Source organism: Zootoca vivipara, chromosome 11 (genome assembly GCF_965207765.1).
Source record: "Zootoca vivipara chromosome 11, rZooViv2.hap1.1, whole genome shotgun sequence".
NCBI classification, from domain to species: Eukaryota; Metazoa; Chordata; class Lepidosauria; order Squamata; family Lacertidae; genus Zootoca; species Zootoca vivipara.
In genome coordinates this window covers 37,698,022-37,725,586 of record NC_142594.1, presented here as the reverse complement: position 1 = coordinate 37,725,586, position 27,565 = coordinate 37,698,022, and the positions used below count along the sequence as shown (strand labels likewise).

The following is a 27,565-nucleotide window of genomic DNA, read 5'->3' as shown; positions in this document are numbered from 1 at the left end:
AGAAAGACATTGTCTTGCCCAGAAGCGCCTCCTATTCTGGGTATCTAATTTTGCTTCAATTGTTTCAATCACCAAACCTTGACCAAAGTGCTGTCTTTCCTGGCCACGTAACTGACTTCTCCCAGTCTTGTGCTTAGTCCAGATCCTATCAGATAACTGCGACGTGGAGGCGGAGGAGGTGGAGACTTCACTGGCTTTTCGGTCTCCTGCTCTGGGTTAGGAGCCTCTTCTGAAAATTCAAGATGCGACAATGTGGTAGATGCAGTGGTTTTAAAAACATGGCCTACCACCCTAAAGTTAACCAACATGGTATTCCACTTATGTTTGATGGGAGAGATTTAACATGCTGCTCAAATTTCCAATTAAGCATGTGTTTGATGCTCAGTGTAGAAACCCTGTTGAACAGAACATGGATCAATGGGGCCTGAAAGTGCCAGATCCTTGGTTGCACTGTGGCCAAAATTGCTTCGTAAGGTATTGCTTTATAGGGGAAAGGGAAAGGGACCCCTGACCATTAGGTCCAGTCACGGACGACTCTGGGGTTGCGGCGCTCATCTCGCTTTATTGGCCGAGGGAGCCGGCGTACAGCTACCGGGTCATGTGGCCAGCATGACTAAGCCACTTCTGGCGAACCAGAGCAGTGCACGGAAACGCTGCTTACCTTCCCACCGGTACCTATTTATCTACTTGCACTTTGATGTGCTTTTGAACTGCTAGGTTAGCAGGAGCTGGGACTGAGCAACGGGAGCTCACCCCGTCACGGGGCTTCGAACCACCAACCTTATGATTGGCAAGCCCTAGGCTCTGCGGTTTAACCCACAGCACCACCCGCATTGTAGGGTAGAGGCTGTTTATAGGGACACAGGAAGGAATGAGTTGGACCATTGGTCCATCTAGCTCCTTATCAGCTACACTGGCTGGCAAAGACACTCCAGAGTTCCATGCAGATCATCTTTCCCAGCCCTACCTGAAGATGCCAGGAGCTTTTCTGCATGCAGGTGCCTTAACCACTGAGTTATACACCTCCCACCTATCAGCAAGTAGGGCTTACATTCCCACCAATATGTTTTCTCTAAGACTTGGAGCTTGGAAGTCAATGGTTATCATTTTCTTTCACGTTTAAAAGAGAGTCCAACATCAAAGCTCCATCTATCTATCTTATTGTAACGCACTAATCCTTACCAGAGACTTCTATTTTTTCTGCTGCGTCAGCTTTTGGCGAGCCTGTGGCTTGTGGAGGCATCTCAAGGTTTGGGATTGATTTCATGATATTGGCTTGTGCTTCTTCGAGGAGTTTTTCAAATTCTTTTCCGTTGTAGTGATCGAGGTTCTGCCTTTTCTCTTCCCATTTCTTCTCTGCTTTCTAAGAAGAAACACACACACAGAGAGAGGGGAATGTTTTCAAATCAGTTCGGGCTTCACACTGTATTTAAAACTTTTATTTATAAACTTTTAGACGAATCAAATACGCAGAGGTGCTCCGAGTTCTGCCAGCCATCTTTGCAAAATGACATTGATTAATGTCATGCCAAGTCTGGCACTCGAGAAAGAGGACTCCTATAGCATCCAACAAGACAGCCCAGAGATCTCCTGCCTCGTTCTCAGATGGCCAACAGCACCCGAAGCCCTCCCTGCCATAACATGCACCATGTGTACCTCAATTGACAGAGCTCTGTTCCTGGTACTGACGCTGTGAAGTTCCTCGATAAAAAGGCTTTGCATGGTGGAGCCATTAACCTGGGGCGACTGAGGTGCCTGCGTTTGCTGGGTGGTCGCTGTCACTGCGGCTGCTGCTGCTGCAGCAGACTCTGGCATGGCAGGCACCAGGTGGCATGATGCAGATGAACCTGCCGAGGGGCTCTTTGCCACGGGAGAATTTGGGGCATTGCTGACCAGTGTTGTTGAATGCTGAGACTGATGCATGACCACCGGGGAGCTTTGTGCATGGTGGACGGTCATGCTCGAGACAGGGATCACCTCTGACCTGACAGACAGTTCCGCTGAGGGTTCGCCAACCTTTTGCTTTGGGGAAGCAGGGCTCTTGGCAGCCTCGTCCTGTTTTTTCAGAACTTCTGCCGCCGTCGCTTTCTCCATGGCATTGTACTGGGCGGCCTGTGAGGGATCCACACCTTTCAGCAGACCATCGGTAACATGCCTACAAGAGGAAGACAGTCACACTGTCAAGTATATATATATAGCTAGCACGTTCTTGTTTCTCTAGTAAAGGGCTCCCTCTAGTGATTTTCTGTATGGAAGTGATACTGCTTGTATAATAGGGGTGGAGAATCTCATGCTTCTGTCTGGCCTTCAGAACTCTTCCCCAGTCCACACCCCTCACTAGTCCAGCCTTGCACACATTTTTGCCTGCCTGAGAAGTGGCCTTGAACTCTGATGATGTCTCGCTTTTCTGCCTAGAGAGCGGCATGTTAAGTGTGTGCAGAATCACACCTACTGTACAAAGGTAAAATTCACATTTGGCGCCATGCTCGTTTATGTCTCCAGCACTGCTCAGCACTGGCAAGAAGCCCTCAGAAGTTGTCCAGTAAACAATGCAGCCACCGGACTGAAAAGGGTTTCTCATTGTTGTGTTGACGGGGCATTATAGCTAAGCATAATATATCCCGTCTCACACATGGGATCCAGCTGTGTGAAAACCAGCAGGGCCACTTGAGCTGTGGTGCAGGCAGATAACTTTTAGACCCTGGACTTAACTGTCTTACAGGGGTAATTCTTCAAATGTGACAATGCAACACTGCTATATTTGTTGGGCCCCGGGAGTGAGGCCCTAGACTTCTGCTACAAAGTCCAGTCCTGGCATCTCCACCACTGAGCACTCTTATCGGTCCACAGACACCTGTTGTGTAGGTTGGTGCCAAACCATGACATCAGGCCCATCTCACACACCTACAGTGCAAGAAGCCTAACCATATCTACTCAGAAGTGAGTCCTATTGAATTCGAATGGGAACTACTCCTAGGGTAAAGAGGACTGGGAGGCTTAGAATCCTCCAAGAATATTCATCTGAACTCTTTGGGCTGTAGAACAAAAGGAAGGAGGAGGATAAGAGAAAACCACACCCTCTTTCTGATTCACTCACTCACTCACACCATTCCATTCTATTCATGAATCACTTCCTGTGAAACATGAAAAACATCAACAATAGAAACATATATAAAACATTTATCTAATTTGTAATGGCACCAGGCCAATGATGTGTCCGGAATAATGTAAAAAAAAAAAAAAGAAAGAAACAGAAGGAAAAAATGTATCACCTCCGGAGGGTGGTGAGGATATCGGTCATGCTGCGAACTCTCTTCAGTAGGATGTCGAGTTTATGAGGTTCCTCCTTTAAAAATCTCACAGCTTCCACCTCGATGCGGAGAATGGCCCGCATTTTATTCTGCAGTGTTGGAAATTCACCTGCAAAAACAAGAGTCATAAAGCATTTTTAAGACAGAGAGGAAGACCAACATGGGCCTAATTAACACCCCCCCACACACTCCCCAAAATAAAAATTGGGGGAGGCGGAGGTGGAGGTGGAGAAAATCTCCAAATGGACTATATGAGCGGCTCTGAGATCTACGGATGAAGGGTGGTTTTACAAATTTAAGAAATAAAAGAATAAAGCAAGGAAGTCACCTTTGAGGGTGGCGACAGCCTCTCCAACCTGCCGTAGAAGAAAAGCCCCATCTTCAACGTCTTTCAGTGTAACAATCCTATTGGCTGTAAGAGATTCCTTCTTCAGATCTTCAACAAAACTTTCCAGCTCACTGAAAAAGCGAGAACAAGAGTTGAACCCTGGCTTTGTTTGTGGCAACACTAGGGACAAAATCCATTCTCAGCACTTGGGATACTGTCATAATTTTTGTATACCGTATTGGCCTGAATATAAGCCACACCTGCAAATAAACAGCACCTTTAAAAAAAAATTGCGGGGGAGACAATACCCAAATATAAGCCGCCCCCTTAAAATTGGGTTACAGGCTGAAAATTGCTATGGTTGGTAGAATTGTAACTCCGAGCCAATTTAAGCCTTTGATCTTGCAAGCCCACAAAAGTTACCGTACAATCACTAAAATCGCAAATCGTTATTCAGTTGCTACAATTCCGCAGGCACTCACACCCATAAATGGCAAATGAACCATCTGAAGCTTGCAAATCGGCAAGAAAACATTTTTTTGTGTGTGTTTTACCGTATGTCTGTTTTAGCCGCGATATCCTAAAAGCCAACTTTTGTAAGGTCGTGAATTTAAGCCGCACTTTAACTTTTCACGGTCGGAATATGGGGGGAAAGTGTGGCTTATATTCAGGCCAATACGGTATGTGGCAGCTGTGAAGCTCTTTACATTAATAATGATGGAACTCATAGGGCTGATGTGAATATACAATTGCAAATCTCTGCTAAAGTACATTTTCTAAAAATAATAAATCACATTTCTTTTATTAACATATGTGAAACATACCAAATGAGACAGCCCAAAGCCCCCAAAATATATATGGGCTATTCTTCCTGCTTTGTGCTATTTTTTGCTTTGTGTTCTGATTAAGCCTTTGACAGAATAAACAAATCCGATAATGAATATATCCAGTGCAGTCGTAAACATACATATTTGCTCAGAACTAAGCCACACTATGCTCAATGGGATTGACTCCAAGGCAGGATTGCAGCCTAAGATTATTTTCCTCAAAATTCTTCAGCTGTGTGTGATTTGTTGCCTTTTTCTCAGTTGAAATGAAGAGGGGTGTGTGTGTGTGTGTATTCCAACATCCACAGGAACCTAGCAGCCGATCTGCCTGGTCACTAGAATGCGGGTAAGAAAAACACAACCAACCACGAAAAGGAAACGAGGATCTTTAAAATGTCTCAAAAACAGTCACTAGGGGTCAGCAAGTGAGCAGTACTTGCCAATGTCGCAGGGAAAGAAACTCAGTGCAATGTATACACTTCCTTTGCAGGGCAGAACTACACATTACAGTGGTGCCTCGCTAGACGAATTTAATTCGTTCCGCGAGTCGCTTCGTATAGCGAAAAATTCATTTTGCGAAGCGGCTCCCATAGGAACGCATTGAAGTGCGGTTTCCCATAGGGTGCCTCGCAAGACGGGGAGAAAAAATTCGTCTTGCGAGGCACCCTATGGGACGAAAAAAATCGTCTTGCAAAGCGCACCATAGGAAACTTCATCTTGCGAGTCTCCACTGAAATCTCAAAACGCTTTCGTTTTGCGAGTTTTTCGTCTTGTGAGGCATTCGTCTAGCGAGGTACCACCGTACACACGTCAGCTCAATTAAAGCCCAACAGCTGTTTATCTGAGAGAAAAGCAGATTTGGGAAAGGAATTTGGAGCAGAGAAGCGGCAGCGCCAGTCTTTCTCCTGCTTCAGCTTCTCTCCACTGCATTTTCCTTCAAAGGGTTGCATATGATCTGAAGGTACCCAAAGCCACCACCTTCCTGAAGACAAAGCAGGTCTGAGGCTTGCCAGTGCCTGGATGGGAATCACTGGTATCTCACCTTAGGTGTTTTTGGTGTGTGTGTGTGTGTGTGTGTGTGTGTGTGTGTGAGAGAGAGAGAGAGAGAGAGAGAGAGAGAGAGAGAGAGAGAGAGAGAGAGAGAGAAGAAATACATCTTTCCAACTCTGTACAAATCTATCTGTCTATGTTGCAACTGTAAGTTGATCAAGCTGCAAAACTACTTTGGGGTGGGACTGGGAGAGAAGGCGAGGTTATGCCATCCCATCTACCAGCTCATGAGCACCCTGCACAGCCAGCTGTTGTGGCAAATTCACAGGACTTTGAGGACTCTCTGAGAGGAATAGGCATGTTGGCCAAGAAAATGATGAGTGATGCTTTGCCACTCAAATAATGTGTGCTTGTGTTGCAGCCTAAGCTGATTTAATCCTATCAGAAGTCAAAGGAGCATAATCAGCTTAAATACAAGCATTTCGGTTTAATTTCGGTGATTCATTTGAGATACGCACAAATACAATTGCTGCAAGCAAGCCTTTGGTCCACAAGGGGGGGGGGGTGTCCTCCAAAACAAATTAAAAATGCTTTATATTATTTTAAAGAAAAGATCTGCAAGAATTTTACACGCTGCGGCAGTAAAATACTGTAAAACTAGAACATCCAAGAGCTGACAACTATAGAAAATGTTTTAACACAGGCACACACAGCACAGATGACAGATCCTATGAACACCTCTCGGAGCAAAAATATATGGAGGCAGAGGGGTATGTGATAGTTGGAGTAGCCAGTCAAATACAAAAAGCAAGGATGCAGTCACTTAACACTTTTCCATTTGCACTGTTCCTGCCCAACTACTATGTTGTCTCACTGTGGTAATTGCCAGCTATATTACTATTGCTTAACATATATTTAGTGCCCATGGCATATTAGGGTCTCTATAGAACACAGATACAGATGTTCTTGCACAAAAAAGAAGGGTGAGGTCAGAGTTGAGAGTGGGAGAAAGAGAAAAGATGTGTAGAGGAAGGTTAAGGCTCAGAAGAGGTGAAACTAAGGCAGCGCAAGAATACTTCACCTTTTAATCAATAAGGTGATGATTCTTTTGTGTGGGGTAGTTGTAGCTCAGGGTTCCCAGATGTTGACAGACTACAACTTCCATCATCCACAGTCAGCTTAGCCACTGGTCAAGGATGATGGGGGTTGTAGTCCATCAACATCTGGGGACCCAAGGTTGAAGAACACTGTATAGCTTAGCAAGGTTTTAAAAATCATTCGAAATAGCTTGGACTGTCATTAACTGATTCAGATAATGGCAAGACTCCAGAATCACAAGCCTTCAAAGAAGGGGGTTAGGATCCTGTGCTATCCCTGGAAATGGCAAAAAATGACACAATTTCTAAAGCACTAGGATTGAAAATGTCACATAGAAGCTGATAATAAAATCACCCTTGAAAATAGAGAAGCCATTCTGCAGATGCAGCATTCTGTAAATTGTGAGGAGTAATAAAACAATTAATTTGCTAATGAGTAACTTAACAAAATGTACACTGAAGAATTATTTGGACAGGGGATTGATTTTGCTGCAGTTTAATCAGCAAAGGTATCCGTCACCTTCACAGAAAGGTAGTTTAAGCTGATGGTCAAGTCAATAGCAAGAAATCAATTAAAATATATCAAGAAATGTCTTGTTGTAAACTCTTGGGCTGCTGTCGAAAGCTCACTTAATCAGGAAGTTAGTCCCATTGAAAACAAAACCTGTTTAGTTTTGTTGAGATTTTGTTTTGTTTTTATTTTATAAACACACACACACAAACAAATACAGAATCAATTTGGGTTTTTTTGTTATGTTGCTTAGGTTTGAAGGATGATGGCTCTCAATTTGGATGGCTCCAAAAGAGGATTAGACAAATTTGTGGAGGAGAGGGATTTCAATAGCTACTAGGCCTTGATGAATAAGCTCTACCTCCACAAGCTGGAGGCAGCAATGGTTCTCAATACCAGTGGCTGGACAACTGCAGGATGGAAGAGGGCTGAGGGTTTCCCACCAGCATCAGGCTGATGGCTGTGAGAACAGAACGCAGGACAAAGATGGGCACTGGCCTCACCCAACAAGCTCTTCTTATGTTTTCTTCCTTCCTTCTTTTAAAAGTGCTATCGCAATTGTGCTTCATGTTCACTGGACTTCAGAGATGAGAATGTATCTTTGCATTGGGTTTCCCCCACATCCGAACCTGTGCTCTAGCCACTACACATCTCACCCTCCACCCCCGATCCATCATCTCCTATTAAAAGGCTGCAAATCATGCAGCCTCATGTTCTGCGTGCATCCACGTGTCTAAATCAGTCAAGCCAAACTCAACTGGGAAATCGCTTGAGAGCTATACATGTTGTGCAAGAGCCCACGCATGTGAAAATATTTTTTTCCCCACTTGGGCATTAAATATAAACCCTGATCCTGCGCTTGGGAAATCAGTATGGATGTAGCCTATGGTAATGTGTGGTATTCAATCCCAAGGAACTGAGAAGAAGAAGAAGAAGAAGAAGAAGAAGAAGAAGAAGAAGAAGAAGAAGAAGAAGAAGAAGAAGAAGAAGAAGAAGAAGAGGAGTTTGGATTTGATATCCCGCTTTATCACTACCCTAAGGAGTCTGGTCCCATCACCTCCTGGCAAATAGAAGGGGAAGAAATGGAGGCAGTGAGAGATTTTACTTTCTTGGGCTCTTTGATCACTGCAGATGGTGACAGCAGTCACGAAAATAAAAGACGCCTGCTTCTTGGGAGAAAAGCAATGACAAACCTAGACAGCATCTTAAAGAGCAGAGACATCACCTTGCCAATAAAGGTCCATATAGTTAAAGCAATGGTTTTCCCAGTAGTGATGTATGGAAGTGAGAGCTGGACCATAAAGAAGGCTGATCGCCGAAGAATTGATGCTTTTGAATTATGGTGCTGGAGGAGACTCTTGAGAGTCCCATGGACTGCAAGAAGATCAAACCTATCCATTCTTAAGGAAATCAGCCCTGAGTGCTCACTGGAAGGACAGATCGTGAAGCTGAGGCTCCAATACTTTGGCCACCTCATGAGAAGAGAAGAATCCTTGGAAAAGACCCTGATGTTGGGAAAGATGGAGGGCACAAGGAGAAGGGGACGACAGAGGACAAGATGGTTGGACAGTGTTCTTGAAGCTACAAACATGAGTTTGACCAAACTGCGGGAGGCAGTGGAAGACAGGAGTGTCTGGCGTGCTCTGATCCATGGGGTCACAAAGAGTCGGACACGACTAAACGACTAAACAACAACCACAAGGAGTCTCAAAGTGGCTAACATTCTCCTTTCCCTTCCTCCCCCACAACAGACACCCTGTCAGGTGAGTGGGGCTGAGAGACTTCAAAGAAGCGTGACTAGGCCAAGGTCACCCAGCAGCTGCATGTGGAGGAGTGGAGACACAAACCCGGTTCACCAGATTTCGAGTCTACCGCTCTTAACCGCTACACCACACTGGCTCCTGTGGGTAAGACTCCAGCCTGAAAGAGTTAAAAATACATGTTTGATTCTTATCTATGTCTTTTGTGTACCTAGAATAACTCCATGCATCTCTCTGTCCAATACATTTTGTTTAGGAAGGCTTTCCTCAAGCCATTTATCAAATGTTAATTGCACATGTATAAGAATGGGTTTTATTAGGCTTTTTTTTTTAAAGTATTTATTTATTTATTTATTTTGTATTTTACCTTATTTTTATATTGTTCTTATACGGAGGCAGAAAATAGCTATTGGAATTAGTAACCACTGATCGTCTTCTCCTCCATGAATTTGTCCAATCTCTTTTTAAAGACATCTAAGTTGGTGGCCATCATTAACAAGGTGCTGCATCTCTTTTATATGTCATGTATCCTTCCAACATCCTACTTCACTGGATGTCCAAGAATTCATGGGCTGCGAGGGAGAAAAACTTTCCTCCATCCACTTCCTCAGTGCTGTGCATAGGCTTATAAAATTCAATCGTCTCACCCCCTACTCGGCTTTTCTCTAAACTAAAAAGTCCCAAGTGCTGCAACCTTTCCTCATAAGGGGGTAGCTCTTATGCATTCATCTTCTCTGAACAACCCCACTTCAAAAGACAAGGGACAAGTCCCTTTCACCTACCACAAGCTCTTCACAATTTTCTCCTCTTCGTGTAGGTATTTCTGCCTTTCTTGCTCCACCAGGTGGCGCTGTCGCTGCACAGGATCTTCCAGCCTCTTCGCTCTTTCCATCACCTTGCCGTTGATTTCCAGCTCCGCTTTCTTCACCATGGCCCGTAGCGCCTCCTGGTTGTGCAGCTGTTACACAAAAGAAATCAACTTCAATTTTCCCTGCCTGACTAACGTCCCTAGGATCTGAATGCATCATATTGCTCAGAAGTTGGGTTCGGATAAACAATCCTGCAGCTGAATGCACTTTCCCCCCTCCGTTTTTAAAAAGAAAACAATAAAATCTTCTCTCTCCAATTTCACACACAAATAAATGTTATTTCAAGGAGAAGGTAGAAGCTGAAGGGGTGGGGGAAAGTTGGCTTATGCACCATGCACCTGACTTCGAGTGTGTTCAGTTCCATCAGAACTTCAGCACGATTTCACATGGGCCTGGAGCCTTTAATGTGGGCTCTCTAATGTGGCATTGTCTGGCACAACTGCAAACCACCAGCAATGATTCCACTGCCTTTTGCAATCCAGCAACACTGAGCAGCTGCTCTTCCAGAAGACGGCATAAACAGATCGTTCTGTTCTAGTGACTCCTCTTCTCAAATGGTTTCATCACAACACGGAAAAGTGCATGACAAAATCTGGCTGTTGCCTTTCAATTCAAAACACCCTAGACAGGGAGAAAGGTTGGAGGTCGGGGCAGGTTGGGAAGAAAACACAGAGAAGCTAGCAGGAGCAATGTCATCTCTGCGCACCGCTGCAGCAGCATCAAGCCAGGTTGCTGGAAGACCCACCTAGTCCAGCAAATGGTGCTGGAATTTAGGGGTAGGAATTTAGGACTGATTTCTAAGGCCCTCTCAGCAGAATGTGGAGGGGGAGGTCCGAACACAACAGCACTGGTTTAACCCATGGTAAAGTAAGCAGTAAAGGCTGGGCCCAAAGTTCCCCACTCCTGGCCTAAAACAACCCAACCACACCACTGTGTCCAGTTATCCTGATTCCCACAAGGCCTAAACCACACTCCTCCAGGAAGTCCAGGAGCACAAGACTGCCCACACTGCTGTTCCCTAGAAAATGGTGCATCCGAACATGGGGTTCCATCTAGCCACCCAAACTTGCTTGCTACCCTTTGATAGATTGGCCTTCCATTAATTTGCCTCATTTCCTAAAAAAAAAAAAATCACGTCCCATTAATAACAAAAAAGAAAAAACATCATAACCAAATTTTACTCATTTACATCCAATAAAGAAAAAAATGAAAAGAAAAAAGAAAAACATACACAAATAGAAAAATCTCTTAATTCTAACCATTATCATAGAAATTTGGACTTCCCCAATTCCCCCCCCCGGGTTCCCTAATTATTATCCTTAAAGCAATTTTCACATTATTTTCATACATCATGCACCCATTTAAATTTACTACCTTACACATATAATTATATATTTATTTATTCAATTTCTACTCTTCCAAATCCCCACCTTAATTCAATTCTAACTTATGATTCTTATATCTAATATTTCTTCTCTTAACTTATTATTTTTTTACCAGGAATGCAATATATTTTGAATCTTAAATGATCTATCCTCCTTCTTTTTAATTATTTTATTTAAACTCATCCCCCCTACTTCTGAAGCCGAATCCCCAGGACAATTCACTGAATTCCATTTATCGTACCCAATTCAAACCATACATATCCGTCCATTAAAAATAATCTTTACATAATCATCCCATTCCCACCCTTTCCCACATCCACCTCCAATATTCTTTCCACAGCTTCTGCCATCCCTTTCTTGCTGCACCTATTACCCAATCCCTCCCCTCTTCTTTTGCACTCTCTTTTTGCTCTACATCACGAAACCATTTCTTTTTTTCCATTTCCCAGTGTTCCCCCTGGACCCCCCCCCTCTCACTGGGAGTTCAGCAGAAACCACTGTCTCTTTTTTGAGGGCTCCTTGAAATATAATTTGCCTCATTTCCTTTCAAGGCTCTCTAAACTAGTGGCCCTCTCTGTATCCTGTTGCAGCAAGCTCCATAGCCAATTAAGCAACAAGATTTGTTCACAAAGGGACGTATAATTTACAGATGGAAACCCAAACAGAGGTGCAAGGGGGTCTATGAAGGCCTTCACAGCACACTCTTTCTGGTCTCTAGAAGTTGATGTGATAGAGCCACAGATAAGACTCAAGGGCTGGCTGATAGTAAAGATGTCAACCCACAGAAAGGAGCCCTTTTGCTGATCTGCAGAAAATTTCAATTAGCCTTTGTGTGCGAAGAAACACTTCCTTTAAAGCCCTAAACGGCCTCGGTCCGGTATACCTGAAGGAGCGTCTCCACCCCCATCGTTCTGCCCGGACACTGAGGTCCAGCTCCGAGGGCCTTCTGGCGGTTCCCTCATTACGAGAAGCCAAGTTACAGGGAACCAGGCAGAGGGCCTTCTCGGTAGTGGCACCCACCCTGTGGAATGCCCTCCCACTAGAGGTCAAAGAGAACAATTACCAGACCTTCAGAAGGCATCTCAAGGCAGCCCTGTTTAGGGAAGCTTTTAATGTTTGATGGATTTCTGTATTTTAGAATTTCTGTTTTTTTTTGGAAGCCGCCCAGAGTGGCTGGGGGAACCCGGCCAGATGGGCGGGGTATAAATAATAAATTATTATTATTATTATTATTATTCCTTTCGCCTGTCCTGAATCTACTGCCAATCAATTGCACAGGGTGACCTTGAGGTCTAGCATTACAAGAGGGAGGGGGCGGGGGAAAGCACCTTCTACCTGCTTTCAGCAAAGTGTTCAGAGGGTGGCTACATGCAGGCACCCTGCAGCCTCATCGACACTGCTTAAGTGAAGTTGGGCACTGGGACTGAGCTAAAAAACCTGGTGCCTTTGTGTGCATGTGGGTGGGTGGCCCAGCTGAAGCTGGCACACTACATGCTAAATGACACAGGTGCCGCTGCTTTTTATCCAAAACATTCTAGCAAGCAGGGCATACTTCTGGATTGTACACACAGACATGATGACAACTGGCCCAGTGGCCAAATTAAAGGGGGCAGGCTATCACTGTGGTTTTCCTCGTTGGTTAAATAAGTCAAGCCTAGGCCAGACACATGGGACTTGGGGACTCTTTCCAGCCAAAGGGCAATCTGTCGGGGGCAGCAATATGCCCATGATGAGTGGAGCCAAAGGCAAATGTCTATGAGGCAACGGATGTACAAAAGCAAGAGTCACAACAGGACATATTCTAGCCACGTGGAAAATATGGGGTTTCTAGACACACAAACACACTCCTCCACATCCAGGCAAACACAGGTGTCCCCACAATGATGCAGGGGTTAGATTCTGGACCCCTGCATGCATAAGTGGGGAGCACCCTCTAAAAACAATCTAAATGTCTATTTCCCCCTGCTCTCCAGCTCTATCTCCCACCCTCTCTCCCCATACAACTCTCTTTTCAACTAGAGTTGAAGCTCTGGGGCCGGCTGGAGGATGCTGGAAAACTGGCTGCTGCGCTACTCCGTGTGTCAGCTGTTAGGCAGGGAGACTGAGCAGCCTAAACAAAGCCCCCCTGCGCTTCAGGTCTCTTGGGGGCTTCCTCTGCCCTCACTGACACCCTCTTCAGGCCTCTCCCCGTGAACCACAAGGACTCTCCAGCTCTTTCCCACCATTTCCTGGTATGATTCTATTTATTTCCCGCCATGTGTGTGAATAGAACACGCATATGGGGATGTCTGTATTACAGTTAAAGGGCAAACCAGCTATCTAGCACTCTTGCTTGAAAAGCACTGTAGAGCCTTCACGCCGGTGCACTTAAAAGCTCTCCCTTCAGCAGTCCTGGAGGAAAGAGGCATAAACGCCCCCCTACCAGGAGCGCAAGTGCTCCTGCGACTCTGGAGAGGCCAAGTTGCTGACCCATGACCTCCGACGTTGCTCCTTTTATCCTGACTTGCATAAAACATTTGCTGAACCCTTCTTATCAAATCTGCCAGGACAATGAGGTAGAGCTTCTGCAAAACCCATTATCAGTAAGGCCAGTGTTACTACGCAAGCGTACGGCCTGACCAAAAAACTGGTAAGAACCAGTTTAGGAGGTGCCGAAAGGAGCCTTCAAAAAAACCCCTTCTTCTGAGTGTTAACAGAAACAGGCCATTTGCCAGAGGACTCCAGTCTGCATATCAGAAAGTTCGACCTGCAGGTAGCAGGTCAGAGAGTGTGGCTGAAGTATTGCTACTAGAGGGTTTCAGTCAGTCTGAATTTTAAAGTCAACTGCACTGATTCACATTTTCTGGACTACCACGTGAATTGGAATGCAGTTCCCATTTGGTTTTTTGCACTTTTCCATCATTTGCAATACGTTCCTTAGCTCAAAGAAGTGTACCAAAATACAACGCACATTTTACAGGAGAAATGCACACCCGGCCTGCGTTGCATCACAGCTGCTGCTAGAATGTTGCTGCCATTCTAAATGAGCTCTGAAAGAGCTTTAAGATCAAGAGTGCAAGCCTGACTTGCATGAGATTCCACATGCCTGAATGACTTGCTTTCATTTTTCATTACAACCCACGTAAAGTGCTTATTGCTTTTTGGGGTGGGGTGGGGGAGGTCTCACTGGAAATCAAGTGTGGTTTTTATTTTACTTTTCGGTTTACAGAACTTAAGATGTGACTTGCAAGGACGATCACAGCTTAGTGCCAAACGAATGAGCTCTGTATGCTACAGGTCTTGCGTTCCACCTCTGGCAACTCTAGCCAAGGAGCATATCCAGTCCAACTCAGGATAAGGGAGCTTTGGATGTTATAAATCTGAAAACTAAGCTGGCAAAGTGAGCACCTTCAGTGGTGGTAAGGCACCCACCCACTCTTTAAAGGTAAAGGGACCCCTGACCATTAGGTCCAGTCGTGACCGACTCTGGGGTTGTGGTGCTCATCTCGCTTTATTGGCTGAGGGAACCGGCGTACAGCTTCCTGGTCATGTGGCCAGGATGACTAAGCCACTTCTGGGGAACCAGAGTAGTGCATGGAAACGCCATTCACCTTCCCGCCAGAGCAGTACCTATTTATCTACTTGCACTTTGACGTGCTTTCGAACTGCTAGGTTGGCAGGAGCTGGGACTGAGCTCACCCCGTCACGGGGATTCGAACCTCCAACCTTCTGATCGGCAAGCCCTAGGCTCTGTGGTTTAGACCACAGCGCCACCCACTCTTTAGCACCAATTTAAAAACAAAGAGCAGGTTTTTAAATCTGTATGAAATTTCGGCTGCACACCTATCCACATCTCTTACGCTCACACAAAATGATTCAGTTTTTTATTTATTTTAGGATTACTAGAGGCTGGATTTATCTGGATGCTCCTATTTCTCTTCTGCACACAGTCAAAGGCATGGCCACATTGCTGAACATCAGTTTATAAATTAAAAGTGATTTCCCAAATAGGATTTGCTGTCCTAAGCCTTGAATTTTTCATATGATTGAATTATCTAATTACTCTGCTTTCGTGGCCAGGCGCATGATTTCATGCTCCCTTTTTTTGCCTTTTATATAACAATCCAAAGTGAGTGCATTGCTAATCCAGTTCATAATACTTCTTGGGGGAATTGCATATACCACTGATCAGTCAATAACAAATTGGTTGGGGAAAGGCAGTGATTCTGTTCCTGCACCTTCATATTGTCATGGGTTTATAGGGGGCAAGGATCCCGTAAAATGCCTGGGCGCCTGCTTCTCCCCATAGTTTCTGAAATTAGTAAATGTGGGGGATTTGAAGCCAAGTGTGACTTGCTGGACATACACCTGCCATTTCAGAGGGGAAAATTATAGCCACTAGAGTAGAGGGATCCAGTATTGCTATCTAAAGCTTCTTCCTACAGAATTCCCCATCAGATGCATGGGCTGGAAACCCAAAGTTCTATTCTTGGCCCTGCAGGGTCCAAATGATGCCATTCTGATAACAAAACAATTAGAGACACAGCTCCAGATTATCTCAGCAGCTATCTAGGCTCAACAGTATACAGACACACTTCTTTGAAAATAGCTAGAAAACAATGAACAGGATCCAACTGATGGCTCATCTGCATGCATGATGTGGCAGCACCCTGGCAACCATTAGGCAATAAATAGTTTCCTCATGAGCAGATGGCAGAGAGGCAGAATTAAGCTGGGTCATCCTTCCAAGCTTAATCCTTCCATCTCCACACAAAGGTCCTGTATGGAGAAAAGTAACCGCACATGTATGGAGCGCCCCAATTCCTCATGCCTCAGATGAGTAAAATGTATAGTGGCAGTGGGGTTAAGAAAAGCCCCTACCTCTGCAGAGCACTATGACAACTGGATGGTGGGGGGATGGAGGGAAGAGAGAAAAGGGACGGTTGACTGATATAGGCAGAAGTACCCTTCCATAAGGGAGGCGGGTGGCGCTGTGGGTTAAACCACAGAGCCTAGGGCTTGCCGATCAGAAGGACGGCGGTTCGAATCCCTGCGATGGGGTGAGCTCCCGTTGCTCGGTCCCAGCTCCTGCCAACCTAGCAGTTTGAAAGCACGTCAAAGTGCAAGTCGATAAATACAGCAGGAAGGTAAACACCGTTTCCGTGTGCTGCTCTGGTTCGCCAGAAGCGGCTTTGTCATGCTGGCCACATGACCTGGAAGCTGTACGCCAGCTCCCTCGGCCAATAATGCAAGATGAGCGCCACAACCCCAGAGTCAGTCACGACTGGACCTAATGGTCAGGGGTCCCTTTACCTTTACCTACAGGTACCCTTCCATATGTCCAACACCGTGCCGAATCAAAGCTTAAACAAAAGATACACATGGGGAAATATATTTTCCTTCATTTGATTAACAGGTTTTGTTCTAAAGAGGATTAATCCAGGAAGGAATGATAAATCAACTATAATCCATAATAGCTAAATGCAGCTTCCATGTATAACAGATGACTCTCCTCCATCCAAATATTTATGCCCTACTTTTGAGCATCCTAGGACCCCTGTCTGAATGTTGTTTGAAAAAGAGAGTAACTTTTTATTAACCCTCTATACTTATTAAAACCTTCCAAATACCAACATCTGCCACTTGGTTTGGTGCCTAGAGTGGCTGGGGAAACCCAGCCAGATGGGAGGGATATAAATTATTATAAATTTATTATTATTATTATTATTATTATTATTTGGGGGATGGGTGGGGGTAGGTTTTAAATCAACCTACCTATCAGATACATATCCATATCAGTGTTGGGTGACCTTTGGCCCTCCAGTTGTTGCTAGACTTTGCTTCCCATCAGCCCCAGCCAGCAAGAGTCAAAGGTCAGGGTCATGGGAGTCAGGGTCCAACAACATCTGGAGGGGCACATGTTTCATACATTTAATATATCAACAAAACATTTCAGACAAACTGGACAAAAAGCTGATTTGGCACATAAACACTCAATTCCATGGCCTTTGTTATTCTGCTACTTCCTTTCCTATGGAACCAAAGTCTCTAAGTTGACACATACTGTGTAGAAGATATTAACGAGTGCACAATCTTATCAGGAAACCAGCTTCCAGGGGGCATCCAGGTTAGTGCGTTGCGGCAAAAAAAACTACATCAGGTCTTGCAGCACCTTGGAAACTAGCAAATTTATTGTACCACCATAAATTTCATAGAGACTAATGCCACAATAAATCTGATAGTCCTTAAAGTGTCACAAGAAGACACTCTGTTGCTATAAAAGGGGCAAAGTGTCCATCGCAGGAACCTCTCCTCTTCCAAGCAAAAAAGGCTCAGTAATACCTGTAGTTGCCGCATCTGGTGCAGCTGGAGACGGAGATCTGACACGTTGCGTTTCATGTCAAAGAGGCTGACTTGCATGGCTGTGGAGCCGACTGGCATGACGCTGGCAGGGGCAGCTTCGATAGCTAGTAACGAGTTCTTCCCACTGGAGACATGAGCAGATCCTGAACATAATAAACAGCAGCAAATTGTTTAATTAAGAGTGAAGCTTCAGTCACCTTTTCTCTCCTCTTCCTATCATAAAATGTTAAGGCTCCTATGGATCACTTAGTTCACTTGACAATGCAAATTCAAGATCACAGATTGTTCCTATCATGTCCTAGGCTGCATCCCCTTTGACTCAATAGTCGACTGATAGGATAGTAAAGCATAGGTAGTGTTAATAACTAAAGAAATAAGAGGAATCATCAAGTGATAACTGCTGTTTACTGTGTTCAAAACGAGTTGCTAAACAAGACACGTGTTTTCCCTTATCCTCATATATCTGACCGAATCTATCCACAGCGCTCAAACTCACCCATGTATCCATATAATTTTGTTCGGAATTTCCACAAGCGGGTAGACAGACCTTGGTTACAGCTAGAAAGAGTTACACCACGGGCCCAGGTTCAGATGACAGGCTAAGCCAAATCACAGCTTAGCTTAATGTAGAGCAGCAGCAAAACAACCAGTGATATCCTTTTTGGGAGCCCACATAATTGCTCATTTATGCCACAGCATCATGGTTTGGCTTAGTGTTATGTGCAAACCTGGCCTCTTCCTCCAACATAAACCATGGTTTTATTGTTAAGGCAAGGAATATGGAGTATTGTTAAGGCAAGGAATATGGAGTTGAGCCTGCAAACATCTTCACACTTCCCAAATACATGAATTCAATGCAAGCAAGGAGGGAAAAGAAGAAACAGGGCTAATATTAAATCTGCTGAACTGAAAAGTGACACAAGTAGTATCAACAGCTCCTCATCTTCAAAGTCCCATTTCCTCCCGTTCTTCCCCCATCATCAGATATGATCTAGAATTGCCTGCTGCATGTGGGCAGCTACAATGGGATAACCTTTAACTTGGTTGCAACAGATTCCCCTTTTGACTGGTTAAGTCATGCCTCCATTTTGCAATCCAGGCGTGAGGCATAGCTATGCCCTTCAATAATAATAATAAAAACCCTAAACATAGCATGGAATGGTGATAAACAGATTTATTTTTTACTGCCTCATGCTGCAGTTGCCTTGAAATTTTAACATCAATGAGATCACATATGGGCTTGATACCAATGCACAAAAATCCTCGTGTTGCCTGCCTGTCGCTCAGCTGATGAGCTTCTGGAGGAGTTTCCCGTTCAGAAAGGGGAAAGGAGGGCAGGGAAAGACATCCTCGCCTGTGGCTAGTCACATGTTGCCAGCTGGCATTTGATCTAGACTGTGTTTTTTTCCAAGGGTATAAAAAGAATTAGCATCATCTTCCCAGGAGAGAAATAAAAATGGCAGATGCACATTCCTTCACTGCCTACCACACCCATCTACCCATCTGTGCCTTCCTCCAAAAACATTTCAGCCCAGGCAGCACTGAATTTGGAGAAGGGGGGGAAAGTACTGCATGAGCACAGGGCTGAATACATATCAACCACAGCAGCAAAGTGTAGAACATGCACTGTAGAACACGACACTTTCACATAACCCCCAAAGTTAAGCCCATTCTTCTTGTGCTCAAGGCAGTAGCTGGGGGCGATTGGGGGTGGATTTCTCCAGGAAACACAATCCAATTCCAAGTCTACAACTACTGAGCTCATGTCTCTTCTTTGCACATTTAAACTTCTGCAACTGCCTTTCTGGAGAGGGCCTCACCTCAGGACAAAGAACAGGACACCACAAAAAAAAAGGAGCAACACGTTTTCGGAAGTACTCCAAGGAATTCCGGCCTTCTGCAGAGTTCTGGAAAAGCAGTCCCCTGAACCATAACAAAACAATGAAACAGGAGTCCTGGAAGGCTGCGGGCTTCCTGTTTATTGTTAGACAGGTTCATACACCCTTTCCCCTACAAGGGTATGACTGCACCAACTGGTTTTCTACAAGATCCGTCCTGGAAACAGCACAGAGAAGAGCTGGCGTGGTGGTTTTGCACCTCATCCCAAGCTCTATCATCGACTACTGTGAACAAAATCAGGAAAAGGGGAGCACTAAACGGATGAGGTTAGCACCTCACTTTTTTTAAAAAAAGGTACAGATCTTCCCATGATTCATATGGACAAATGTTGTGTGGTGTTGATGTCCTTCTTCCAGGCCACAGTTCTTGAGCCTTTGTTAATGGAAATTGCATATATATATTTTTGTTTGATCAAGGGACCCAGGTGGCGCTGTGGTTAAACCACTGAGCCTAGGGCTTGCTGATCAGAAGGTCGGCAGTTCGAATCCCTGTGACGGGGTGAGCTCCCGTTGCTTGGTCCCAGCTCCTGCCAACCTAGCAGTTCGAAAGCACATCAAAATGCAAGTAGATAAATAGGAACCGCTACAGCGGGAAGGTAAACGGCGTTTCCATGTGCTGCTCTGGTTTGCCAGAAGCGGCTTTGTCATGCTGGCCACATGACCTGGAAGCTGTACGCCGGCTCCCTTGGCCAATCATGCGAGATGAGCGCGCAACCCCAGAGTCGGTCACGACTGGACCTAATGGTCAGGGGTCCCTTTACCTTTATTTTTGTTTGAAGCTGAAGGCTCAATTTGCACAAGTATTGTACACCCTTTCATCCATCCTCCACAGACACTGCTAATTTTTCATGTGGAGCTTTGAAAGTGCTGCTGATCTGCAGTCTGGAGTCACTGCCCATCAGCTGGCAGGTGGTGGCTTCCTGTAGGGATTGGCTGCTGTGATGGAGCTCCCATGGGAAACTCAGTTGTGCGGCCAATGGAGCTGCATTTCTACCTCCCTAGTACCGGATCTCATATACAACAGGTGGGTGTGGTTGGGGGGGGGAATGGCCTCACAGGCTAAACTGAGAACTGTGTGGAGACCACATAACACTGCCGAGACCACATCTACATTGGCTCCCAGTACATTTCCGAGCACAGTTCAAAGTGTTGGTGCTGACCTTTAAAGCCCTAAATGGCCTCGGTCCAGTATACCTGAAGGAGAGTCTCCACCCCCATCGTTCTGCCCGGACACTGAGGTCCAGTACCGAGGGCCTTCTGGCGGTTCCCTCGTTGCGAGAAGCCAAGCTGCAGGGAACCAGGCAGAGGGCCTTCTTGGTGGTGGCGCCTGCCCTGTGGAATGCCCTCCCATCAGATGTCAAAGAGAAAAACAGCTACCAGATTTTTAGAAGACATCTGAAGGCAGCCCTGTTTAGGGAGGCTTTTAATGTTTAATAGATTATTTTATTTCATTTTTCTGTTGGAAGCCGCCCAGAGTGGCTGGGGAGGCCCAGCCAGATGGGCGGGGTATAAATAATAAATTATTGTAATATATTATTATTATTATTAACCTCACCAGTTCTGCATCCTGATTCAGAAACATACAAGCAGGGTCTATTGGAAGCAAGCAGACTCCTTAAAAACAGCCAACAGGATGGCAAATCATGCTTCAAATTCTGAAGAGCTCTGGCAAAAAATAATAATTCCCTTCTCTCTCCAAATCCAAACTGCAAAAACACTTTCCAGCATAGAACTCCAGACTGAATACAGCCTTCAATTCACCATCCTTGTTAGCAAAAGTGCATTCTATGGTAGCTGCCCCTCTGGTCCCTTTGCTTTGACTCGCATGGATACTGCATCTTAAAGACTGGAGCAAAGAAGTAACATTCAAGCCCTTTTGTTAATTGCCAGCTCTCCCTTCAAGCAAAATGCACTTTCATAACACAAAGTGTCTTACCTGGCTTCTCAGCACTGCTTTTACTAGTCACAGTTTTCAGCATCTTCTCACTAAATGAAACAAAAAATGGGGAAAGAATTACGCAAGCTCGGTTATTGACAGCAAACCAACTATCAATAAAACAAACTAGCAAGAATTTTGATTCTAATGACAACCTGAATTTTCTGGAATACAGAATGGACTTTTATTGTTAAAAAACTGGTAGGGTCTAGGACTGCTCATTTAATATACAGCTTTAAACACCCAGAGGAGCACTGTGAGTTGTCCCCCAAGCCTCCAAATACTAATTTGGGCACTTAGTGACACCAATCCCAAGCATGGAACCCCTGACCTCTGCCACAGAGATTCTGCAGGCATCCTCACTGTTAACCATCAGATGTGTCTTGAAGACTTTTAAGCTGACAGACCTACTCAGTTTTTCACTTTTTACTTTTTTATATGAGCCATTTTTTACAATTTTGTGTTGTTCCGTGGTATTTTACATCACACACCACCTTGATATTTTATGCGAGTAGGCGGTTTATAAATACTTCGATCAATGATTGAAAACAAAACAGGGATAGATCTCCAAAACAACAGAAATACATTTATTCACTTGACTGATTATAATGCCAAGAAGAAGAATGTCTCTAAATATGTTGTGCATTTTATTCTCCTTGCTTAAACTCAACTTTTAAGCCATTTTTATTTTAAAAAATTAATGCTGAAAAATAAAAATAACTGAGCAAAAATTCTGACCCAAAAGATGTCAATGGAAGCATTTCCCACGGCATCCTCCATGGGGTGCAAGATTCTCCCCTAAGAGTGCCTGGGTTTTTTGCCCCCTGTGTGATCAATGAAATAATTACAGGGAAACAGATTTAATGAATTCTTTTGTTTTACCTAGAAGCCTCTTTGCTATTACTTGTATTTGGCCCTTTTAAAAGCGCAGACTGAACAAGACCAGTTAAACTGGCAATCTGTTTCTCCATTGCTTGCATCCTCTCTCTGTAAGACAAGAGAATCGTTTGTTAAAGCCAAATGTAGTATTTAACTTTCAAGACTTGATTTCTTTTCTAGCTGAACAAGGACCACAAGATTAGAAAGGAATTTTGCTCAGTGCCTCCTGGGCATTAATTTTCATGTACCTTGTGAGAGGAAGACCAAACCACCACATCCTTTTTCAAAGTGCTTGTATGGACTAAAACCAACATTCATTACAACAGTCACAGCTGCCCCTTATGTTCTCTCTCCCTGCCTTTTATGATCTGAGCTAACTTCTCAGTTCCCCCACTACATTCTGATCATCCTTTCTCCAGGCTACTGTAGCCTTTTTCTTAACAGGTCTTTTCTCCCTCCTGCAGAGTCTCTCTGCCTCCTCTCTCTGGAAGAATCGGAATCTTCTTCCTTGGCTGTTCTTTGCAAGCGTCTGTACTGCCTGCCTGAGTTTCTCCACCACCAACTGCAAACTTCGGCTCTTTTAGAAAGTTCCTCGTCTTTGGATGAAAAATTGATGTTTGTTTAATTTTTGAAAATGGGTAATTCTAAGGAGCTAGTCGAAGCATCAGGGAAAACTAGAACCGGGGGGGGGGGGTGGATTTAGAAGTAAAAGAGGAAAATATAAGGAGATTTGATAATTTTGTGAATCATTTTTGAGGGAAAATTAGAGGCCAATGGGGAATTATAATAGATAAATGAGATTAAGATGTTTTGATTAGGGGGGGAAATGGAATTGTTTTAGATTGGAAAATGAATGTAAAAAGTTGTATTTTCAAAATGAATTGGAAGTTGCATATTTTGGGGATAAAAAGGGGCTCATAAAAGAGGGGTCAGGGAAGTCGGAATTGATTATAATCATGGATTATAAACTAGAATGTTTATTCTTTTCTTTTTCCTTTTATCTTTTTTTTTCTTGAAGTGTTTTTTTTCTCTGTGGTTTTCCTGTTGTTGTTTTTTTATTTTTATTGGCTATGTAAAATTGTTTTTTTCCCTATTTTGTATTTAAAAAAACCTTTCAATAAATATATATATTTTAAAAAAAGTTCCTCGTCTTTTTACTTGTGGGCTGTACTTCTTCTCTCAAACTCCTGTAACTCTCAACCTCCACTCCATAAGTAAACTCCTCTGGTTTGGGCTTCCTCATTCCCTTTGTGCTACTCCTATCCTTTCAACATGCAATGGCACCCTCTATCCTTGGCACTGTGTCAGGATTGTCCTTCAGCAGGATTCAGTCCTTCAGCATGCTTGAGGGGCCAGCCCTGCTTCATGGACCAAGGGATCTCCACCCGTGCACTAAGCAAACCAACCAAATCAACTTAACACCAAAGATCCATAGCAGATCAGGCCATTTCCTAACCCCTATAATGACATCTGGGTCAGCTCTGTTTGCCGGTCCAAATTAGAAGCATCCCACGCCCCCACCTCTAAACCGCCTTAGTATTGCCTGACTTTCTTTTCAACTTAATAGCAGCCAATTCTTGTTCCTTCTGGAGGTTTCCCATGAAAACCACTTACTGAATGACCCAGGCCTCCTCTTGTCTTCACCTCATTTGCCACCTGACTATTTCTTATGGCACATTTGCTATCAGTCTCTGAACTCTCCCCTCTTTGGTCATTATTCTTTTAGTTCCATTTAAAGTCGAAGACATTATCTGCTCCGTCACCAAATGGATCAAGGTTTGTTTTTAACATTAATCCCCTTTGACAGCTGCTTTTGAACAAATCCTACGAGGAAAAGTGATCCTTCCAAGTAGATGGGCAACTTATACAATTGTGGATCTATTTATAGCATGTGCTTATTCTATGGCTTCAAGTACAAGGGTTTACTGTGCAGCAGAATTGGTTGTTTCAAAACCAAGCATCATATTAGGCATTTTATGTAGGCAGGCTCCCCCCCCCCCAGGTGGGCAAGGGCCATAGCTCAGTGGCAGAGCATCTGTTTTGCATGCAGAAGATCCCAGGTTCAATACCCATCATCTTCAGGTAGAGCTGGAGGAGACACCTGCCTGAAAAACCTGGAGAGCTGTTGCTAGCCCATATGGACCACACTGAGCTGCATGGACCACTGGCCTGACTCAGGATAAGGCAGCTTTCTATCCAACCCTTTTGTTTTTATCTCTTGCACTTGTCTGTTTTATTAGATTGTTTTTTAATTTTTAAATTGTATTTTATTTTTGGTTTCTAATTGTTTTCAGCTGCCTTGGGTGGTGTGTAGTCATCTCAAGGGCTGGGCATGTGTTTTAAAAACATACATAAATACATAAACTTGGTCGAACCAAACATTGAAATTATGCTGCTTTTGAAAATAGGAATGAAAGCAGGAAGGAACGGTTGAAGCAGAAGCTACAGTGGGCACTTAATATACAAAGTGAACAGGACTCATTTATTTGCTTCTGGGAGAGCACGGAAATAACCTAATCACAGACTTAAATGTGGATTAGAAAACAGTTAACCTTTGGATTGCACACTTCCCTGAATTTTGTGGCTCAAAACTGCAAAATAAAATGTGTCTGTTTACATCTGAAATGTGTACAAAATGCATATTATAGGAGAAAGAATACAATTAAAAAAGCCCCACTGAGCCTGGGGCTTGCTGATGGGAAGGTCAGCGGTTTGAATACCTGCAACAGGGTGAGCTCCCGTTGCTCGGCCCCAGCTCCTGCCAACCTAGCAGTTTGAAAGCACGTCAAGTGCAAGTAGATAAATAGGTACCGCTGCGGCGGGAAGGAAGCATTTCCATGCGCTGCTCTGGTTTCGCCAGAAGTGGCTTAGTCATGCTGGCCACATGACCCAGAAAAACTGTCTGCGGACAAATGTCGGCTCCCTCGGTCAGTAAAGGAAGATGAGCACTGCAACCCCAGAGTCGTTCGTGACTGGCCTTAACTGTCAGGGGTCCTTTACCTTTACCTATGAGCCAAGTCAATCTAATGGTCATGACCTACAAGACCCACCTTAGCTGGGGTTCCCTTTGAAGGCGCCTTTCAGGTCAGCATGCAAGATCTATCTAGCTGAGAAGTGAGGTTTTCTGAGGGCTAGGAGCAGAGTCTTCTCTGGAATGCCTTTGCAAAACAGGACCACCTTAATCCACATTTTCAGGAAAGGGGTGTGAATCTTACTGCCTTGCTTCTGCTCAGGCCAAATCAGCAGGAATCATTTTAAAGAACAGTGCAAAGTCACACCTTTAGCATGACTGCCTTGCAAGGAAGCCTGTGGTTGGCAAGGGTAGTACAGAACAGCCAAAATAGCAAGTCTGCCCCCTTCCCCAAGGAGGTTTCTTCTCCCAGCTGTGAATTTCACACACTCATCAAGCTGCACAGTGACCTAGCAAAGCAGAAGGAGTCTCGCACACTTTCCAGATTTTCTGGGCAGAGTTGTTAATCTGTTCCAAGACTATCTTCCTTCTCTGACTGTCCAAAATAAAGTCTAAAAGAAGCACAATGGATACAAGCCTGTGTCCCTCTGGAGTCCAATAACAGAGTTCTGTGATACTTCCTTTTGTACAGGCAGATCTCTCTTCTTATTATTCAATTGAAGCTCTGTGTGAAACAAGCCTTGTCCTGTCTTACAACTAGCCTGAGGTCATTCAGAACAGGGCATTAGTACACGTTGCTAAATTGATCTCTACCTCTCACTCTGAAATTATCTGAGCACTACTTACACGTTTTTTCCCTCTCCCAGAGGCACCTTTTTTACTTTCACATTGAAGAGGTGACACATCATCATGCCTGGTGCAGGCATAAACCAGAATGCCAGTCATAAAAAACTTTCATTCAAGTTCATCTGCTTCATTAGTCTACATGTGCATTAAATATAGACAGATGATGTATCTTAGGGTGAGCAACTTGGAAGAGTAGCACTCTCTCACATATATTATTAAGGAAGAGTTCCAATTATTTTATACTATAATGAAAAACTAAATTGAAGCTCTCTCAGAGAAAGAGAGAGAAAGAGAGAACAGACACATAGCTCAGGGGTAGGGGACCATGTTTTGCAAATTGAAGATCATGCTAAAGATGGAGCAGAATTTTGGAACTGGGGAGGGCAGTCCTAAATGAATTCCTCCAGTTCAGAAAAGCTGAAGCTATTACAAGCAGAGCCAAACTCTCCGCTGAACCTCAGTTCAATTTGTAATTAAATCTTTGGGTTCACATCTTCTCCATTTCCCTACTCCTTCACACTTGGGAAAGGGTCAAATAAATAGCTCCCACCTTCTCTCTTTAGAACCACAGTTCCCCATGACATCCAAACTCAGGGAGCTGTGGTTTGTTCTAACTATAGCTAGTTAACTAACCCCAGCCCTGAGTACAGACCTCCTCTTAGCTTCACTTGAAATAACTATTGTCTTCTAGAACTGGGTAAAGACCACCACCAAGGGATACATCATGCAAGGAAGGCATCTGCCTGCCGGATTGAACAACTAGCCTGGAAAGGACTGGCAATCTGTGGCTAAGTCAGAATTGGCTCACTATTTGGGACCGCTTTGCATTTGCTATTTTAAACTGCTACAAACCAAATTGCTTTTACGGTTTTAAAGTTAAGACTTCAGAGGCATTGTAAGCATTTCCGAGGTTAGACAACAGACTAATCTGTGGAAATGGTTTTTCGCTTTCTGAAGAAGCTTCTTAAATGGCCTCATAGCCACAGAAAGTTCTTTTTCTAAAAAGAAAAAGAAAGCAGGAAGGTGGCTGCATAATTTTACTAATGCACTCAATATTGCACCTGAACCACAGGTTACACACACACACACACACACACACACACACACACACACACGTATATATATTCAGAAGCACCATTATGAAAATGGTCTATTTATCATTGTCAATTTCACAAGAATAAGCCACTCTTGGCCCTAAAGGGAGCATTTAGGAGGCTCTGCAGCAGCTTACAAAGTAATAGCATATTCGACTTCTGGGACCTGTGGGGGGGGGGGGAGGAATCTGTGGTTAGGAATGAGGTACGGCTGGACAAGTGACTGGTGCTGGAGACACAAGCTGTTATGATGGCTGTTTCTAGATTAAATGCATGATGTGTTTACAGCTCAAAAGCAATTATCGCTACCTCATATAATCATTACCGACACAATAAATTCTAATTCATGATGTAAGAAATCTGGAATTAGCTACTAGGCAAGGAAAGTGGCAGTCACCCTGATGGTCAAACTGGGAGCAATGCAGATCCCTGCTGCCTGCCACCAGGGCTACTGGTCAGAGGGCAGGACCTACTGGTTTTATCGTTTTCACCCTATTAGCATAACTCACTTGATTCATGAGAATCGAGTGAGAAACACCATGGATCATACATTAAGATAAAATAAATTTCTATAAGTACAG

General features: G+C 44.2%; 1 protein-coding gene across 29 annotated transcripts in view; it reads right to left on the bottom strand.

The window, feature by feature from the left end:
* KIAA1217 (KIAA1217 ortholog) overlaps positions 1 to 27,565 on the bottom strand; it is a 360,449-nt gene that overhangs the window by 11,150 nt on the left and 321,734 nt on the right. For 20 of the 29 annotated variants that reach the window (XR_015946371.1, XR_015946372.1, XM_060280825.2 and 17 more), the window contains 9 exons: positions 22,137 to 22,241; positions 21,255 to 21,304; positions 17,400 to 17,563; positions 9,607 to 9,782; positions 3,640 to 3,770; positions 3,273 to 3,420; positions 1,657 to 2,155; positions 1,183 to 1,363; positions 78 to 229 (listed from right to left, as the gene is read on the bottom strand). Coding sequence is in view for 27 of the 29 variants with exons in the window: in XM_060280825.2 (XP_060136808.2) it covers positions 78 to 229; positions 1,183 to 1,363; positions 1,657 to 2,155; positions 3,273 to 3,420; positions 3,640 to 3,770; positions 9,607 to 9,782; positions 17,400 to 17,563; positions 21,255 to 21,304; positions 22,137 to 22,241 (1,606 nt within the window). In the remaining 2 variants the exon portion in view is untranslated. The remainder of the gene's footprint in view (positions 1 to 77; positions 230 to 1,182; positions 1,364 to 1,656; positions 2,156 to 3,272; positions 3,421 to 3,639; positions 3,771 to 9,606; positions 9,783 to 17,399; positions 17,564 to 21,254; positions 21,305 to 22,136; positions 22,242 to 27,565) is intronic. The other 9 variants (XM_060280829.2, XM_060280826.2, XM_060280832.2 and 6 more) reach the window with 3 other exon arrangements.